Source organism: Hordeum vulgare, chromosome 4H, assembly GCF_904849725.1.
Source record: "Hordeum vulgare subsp. vulgare chromosome 4H, MorexV3_pseudomolecules_assembly, whole genome shotgun sequence".
Lineage (NCBI taxonomy): Eukaryota > Viridiplantae > Streptophyta > Magnoliopsida > Poales > Poaceae > Hordeum > Hordeum vulgare.
Genome location: NC_058521.1, coordinates 488186735 through 488191793, shown reverse-complemented (window position 1 = coordinate 488191793; position 5059 = coordinate 488186735). Strand labels below are relative to the sequence as shown.

The window sequence follows — 5059 nt, the reverse complement described above, 5'->3', positions numbered from 1 at the left end:
TTGAAAAAAATCCTACCACGAAATCACCGATTCTCACCACTACAAAGTGCGCCTGAATTTGCAATTGTAGATGCCATCCACATAGTTTCTAGCGCTTTTCTGAGTATTTTTATGGCTCAACATGATCTTGTAGCTTTTAGCAATAAAGTTGGTTTCACTTTGCGCTTTCGGTTACAACCAATCAAATGAACTAAAGCAGAACTAAACAGATTAGCAAGAGCATATAGGATGTGAACCGCTTCATGAACAGGTTGAAATATGATACTCATAAATCACATTTACAACGATAGTAGACTTCGAACAGCACTCTGCTTGCCCAGGAATATGACAATAACACAATCGTCTGCCAAAAGGGTAACATCCAAAAGTGAAGTTACAAAGAGATGACAACACAAACAGATAGAATGCCTTACTTGAAAGCGCACTTAAATAATTTAATCTGCTTAAAGTACAGTAAAATTTCAGACAACAATGTAGCGCATATCACAAGCATACTGGTTTGGATAAAGCAAGTGTTCAAAATTTGTAGCCTGATCTCTCTTGCCCGCACTAAGATCACCTACTGTTGAGGTCCAGGGTAGCCATGCATCGGAGGGCGTGGCGGAGGCGCTCCAGGAGTAAAGTTAGCCAATGGACCACCAGAAGGAGGTGGAGGTGGTATTGAACGTGGAGGACCATTTGCAAGCGGAGGTGGAGGGGGTGGAGGTTGAAGACCGCTCATTGGTGGTGGCGGGATCCTAGGGGGCATTCCCATAGGTGCATTCGGTGGAGGTGGTGGCAGAGCCTGTGGATGGGACGGTGGCCTTGGTGGAGCACCAGGAGGGCCTCCTGTTCCATTTGGAACAGTCCCAGGAGCTGCTGGTTGTCTATTGATCTCCGGCGGTCTTGGCTTGAAGTATAGTTGCAGCTGTCGTAAAAAATAATGTGAAAGTTGTGAAAACAATATTGCTTATAAAGGCAACTAAATGGAACAGCAAAAACCTGCATAAAAAAACTCACAATGTACGATTTCTTGTCCGGATCCCAGTATGAGAAAAACTTGTCTGTCGATTTGTCAATCTCTGTGCTTGGTATCTGCAAATAACAAACAGTATAAGTACATATACATTGGCCAATGGGTCTGATGCAGCAGAACTTTGCAAAAGATGCACACCTTAAAGCCAATGACTTCATAGGGCTCCGCTGCAAAAAGTAGATATTGATACCTCTTATCCCAAGATTGGATTTTCTGTAAAACAATAGTAGTACGTTAGCAAATGGAAGATTATTAACAGTAAAGCAATATATATCAGGCTGATGATGCTCACGGGTTGGCTTTAATACCTGTTCATATGATGCCATGAAACGGTGCCTTGGCTTGCTATTATCTTCGATTTCAGGGTACTCAATCTGAAAACAGAATGCCAAATTTGTCACTCCATTACCACAGTGTACACGTGGTTGTTTAAATGTTCATAACAAGAGAAATCGTTAAGAGAAACTGGCTGATTATGTAGCCATCTGTCACTATTCTGAATGTGTTAACTCTTCAGTAAGGCTGCTTTATCAAAAGATAAACTTCTACTTCCTCCGTTCCAAAATATAAGACCTTTTAGAGATTTTACTAGGAGACTACATACGGAGCAAAATGAGTGAATTTATACTCTAAAATATGTCTATGTACATCCGTATGTAGTTTATAGTGCAATCTCTAAAAGGTCTTATATTTAGGAACGGAGGGAGTAGATAGCATTGTAAAATTGGTTTGCCAATGTGAGGCAAGTAAAATTGTAGAAAGAACATACTAGTATATGAATAAACTAAAAGTTGGAAACGAACCTAACTTAACTGGTATCACTATAAGATCCTTGCCTTTTGTAATTCAGATGCCTACACGACATGGCATGGAATGAAAAATGTACAAAACAATGTCTCTAGATACAGGAAGATAGTAAAGTGAACTCTATTGACCGACTCTGAGAACAAGGTGTACAAACATGATAAATACTAACCTCAAAGAGAAACGAGTGTTGCTTCGTGTCAGGATCATACTGTTTAGTTACTGTATATCCAGGTCTGCCAATCTTAACTGCAAACCAAAGCAAAGAAACACAGTTATAGCTTGTGAGGATAGCTGCCAAGATAACACAATTAGGTGCAGAAACAAAATAGAATAGCTGTACTCCCACATTGAAACAGAATACAAGGTCTAAATAGCTAATAAAAAACAACGCCCTTGATTTTTGAACATTTCAGGAATCTGAGGAACAAAATTAAGCCTAGCCTCCTATAGATTTGTCTGCCCAGTGAAAAAATTCTTTTGGAAACTGCTCTGCCACAGGAATTTATCAGAAGTATCCAATGTTCTGAGCATGAATGCTTATGTCCCACATGGCCATTAGTTCAGCAACACCAAACAGCATATCGCTGATATTTAAATAGTCCACAGCTGCTTTTAAAGGCCATTTTAGGTGTATCGTTTAACTAATCAAGGGATACTTATTACTGGAATGGGGTATTTACTTTTCATTGTTGCCTTATTGATGTATCGATAATTGGTAGATTCTCTTCCTCCCTAATGGTAGAAAACTAATAGCTAAAGACACCGCTAAACAGCGGATCAAAATGAAGACCGGGCAACATGAAGATCAAACTACTTTGAAGCTAATGTTCACGAAAATGCTCTCATTTGACCGTCTCACTCTCAAGCCTAAAATTATCAGAACACAAAGCAAGGTACAAGATTGTTAGTTGACTGGGCAAGTTTGACACAGGGATATTCATCCATCCTGCACACAGTCCACAGCCATTGTGCTTGCAACACTAAACCAACAACCAACAACCAACAACCAAGCCTTTCAGTCCCAAACAAGTTGGGGTAGGCTAGAGTTGAAACCCATAAGATTTCGAAACCAAATCATGGCTCTGGAACGTGGATAGCTAACTTCCACGCACCCCTGTCCATGGCTAAGTCTTTGTCGATATTCCAAACCTTCAGGTCTCTCTTAACGGACTCCTCCCATGTCAAGTTTGGTCTACCACGACCCCTCTTAACATTCTCAGCACGCTTTATCCGTCCGCTATGCACCGGCGCTTCCAATGGCCTCCGTTGAATATGTCCAAACCATCTCAGACGATGCTGGACCAGCTTCTCTTCAATCGGTGCTACCCCAAGTATCTCTCGTATATCGTCATTCCGTACCCGATCCTTCCTTGTGTGGCCACATATCCATCTCAACATGCGCATCTCTGCTACACCTAACTGTTGGATATGTCGTCTCTTGGTTGGCCAACACTCCGCGCCATACAACATCGCAGGTCGGATAGCTGTCCTATAAAACCTGCCTTTTAGCTTTTGTGGCACTCTCTTGTCACAGAGTACGCCAGAAGCTTGGCGCCACTTCATCCACCCAGCCTTGATTCGGTGGCCCACGTCTTCATCGATATCGCCATCCTTCTGCAACATGGACCCCAAATATCGAAACGTGTCTCTCTCCGGTACCACCTGCCCACCAAGGCTAACCTCTCCATCCTCGTGCCTAGTAGCACTAAAACTGCACCTCATGTATTCAGTTTTAGTTCTACTAAGCCTAAAACCTTTCGATTCTAGAGTCCGCCTCCATAACTCTAACTTTCTATTAACCCCCGTTCGGCTATCATCGACTAGCACCACATCATCCAAAAAAGCAACATCTTCAGAAAGACAGACCGAACAATCCACTGATATGGTCATTGCCTTGCTCAAAATGTCAAGTTCATTCATTACAAAAGTACAGAGATCCAAGGTTATATCTTATATGCAACTCAGTATGGCTCACTCTAGTACTCTGAACAAACCTGTGCAATAACATTACCAAAATCGATAAACAGAAACAGAAACCAAGCATCTGCAGAACTAAAAGCAGGCCCTACATAGTGGAATGATGCAAAGTCTACCAGTAAACTGCTCGGGTAAAAAGAAACAGATGGAGTTAATTCTTTACGCACCAGACTTGCGGGGCGCGAGCTTGCGCTTGTTTGGCTGGGGCTGCGCGGGCGCGTCCTTGGCCTCGCGGGCGGCACGCTTGGCGAGGTTGGTCTGGTGCCGCTTCCCCTGCGTGTGCGCGAGGTAGTTCCCCTCGTTGTTGTGGAGCGTCAGGCACAGCTTGCACTCGTAGCTTGACACACGAAAAAACGAGCGGAATCAGCGGGCAGAGCTATGCGAATCGGGAGCACGAGGAATCTAGGGTTTTGCGGAGGGGGGGATTACCTGCCGAGATGGTTTCGCATGAAGTAGGGGTCCTTGGCTAGGTCGATCGTCTCGAGCGCGAGGCGGCGCAGGCGCTCCCGCCGGTCGATGGCCTCATTCTGCGCGGTGGCGGCGCCGCCGCTGCCGGGCTTGGAGCCCCACTCGCGATCCATGGCGTCTGCTCGGCTTGGCCGCCTCACGAGGGTCGAATCGGCAGACCTCCTGTTTCGGTTCGATAGTGTTTTGTTGCGGCTCTGGTCGGTTTTACAAGAAAGTCCTTCAACCGACCCAAGCCCAACTTATCGACTCGTACTCAAATATGTGGCGAGCGTGGCACGACATCTTGTCTAGATGGGCTTTACCTGGGCTTTTGTCACAACTATGATTTGCTCAAACAGTGCAGACCGCGCAAAGTTGGCTACCCTTTTCCGGGAGACCAAATTCCTACTTCAAATGGGTTTCGTTGAACTTAAAGTTATTTTTAACCCTTCCTTAAAAAAAGATTATTTGTAATCTTTTCTACTATTAAAGGAGATCTGCCGTCGTGATGGTTCGACCAGAGCGATGGTTCAACCACGACACATCCCCTCGTTAGCTCTGCCAGTTCCACCGTCGATTTTTTTCCATCCCTCCATAAACCGATGGATTAAATAAAAAAAAACCGTCTCATGCTTACCCCGAACCGGCCGACCGCCTCGTCCCTCTCCTCCCCCCAACCCCATCTCTCTGCCTCGCCTCGCCTCTCCCGTATCGCCGGCGGTTCAAACCCGCGTCAGGTCGACGAGTGCCAGGTCTCCGCCGCCGCCGCTCCCCTCGATCCATCGGCCGCGCCTGATCCCGCGGGATCGCCCC

The 5059-nt window shown here is 45.3% G+C and overlaps 1 protein-coding gene across 1 annotated transcript; it reads right to left on the bottom strand.

The window, feature by feature from the left end:
- Positions 1–398: 398 nt before the first annotated feature.
- LOC123449088 (splicing factor 3A subunit 2) lies at positions 399–4438 on the bottom strand. Its single transcript, XM_045126174.1, has 7 exons — positions 4229–4438; positions 3967–4136; positions 1992–2068; positions 1324–1389; positions 1154–1228; positions 1000–1074; positions 399–907 (listed from the first exon to the last, which is right to left on the bottom strand). The coding sequence occupies exons 1-7, from the start codon at positions 4378–4380 to the stop codon at positions 560–562; spliced, it is 963 nt and encodes a 320-aa protein (XP_044982109.1). The 5' UTR covers positions 4381–4438; the 3' UTR covers positions 399–559.
- Between the last annotated feature and the right edge of the window lie 621 nt (positions 4439–5059).

Bases quoted from the DNA above. Each gene is read 5' to 3' on its own strand.
- LOC123449088 (XM_045126174.1), bottom strand. From the start codon at position 4,380: ATGGATCGCGAGTGGGGCTCCAAGCCCGGCAGCGGCGGCGCCGCCACC. The intron at 4,137-4,228 runs GTAATCCCCCCC...TCGTGTGTCAAG, and splicing joins ATGCGAAACCATCTCGGCAG to CTACGAGTGCAAGCTGTGCC. The intron at 1,075-1,153 runs GTGTGCATCTTT...TGTTATTTGCAG, and splicing joins ATGAAGTCATTGGCTTTAAG to ATACCAAGCACAGAGATTGA.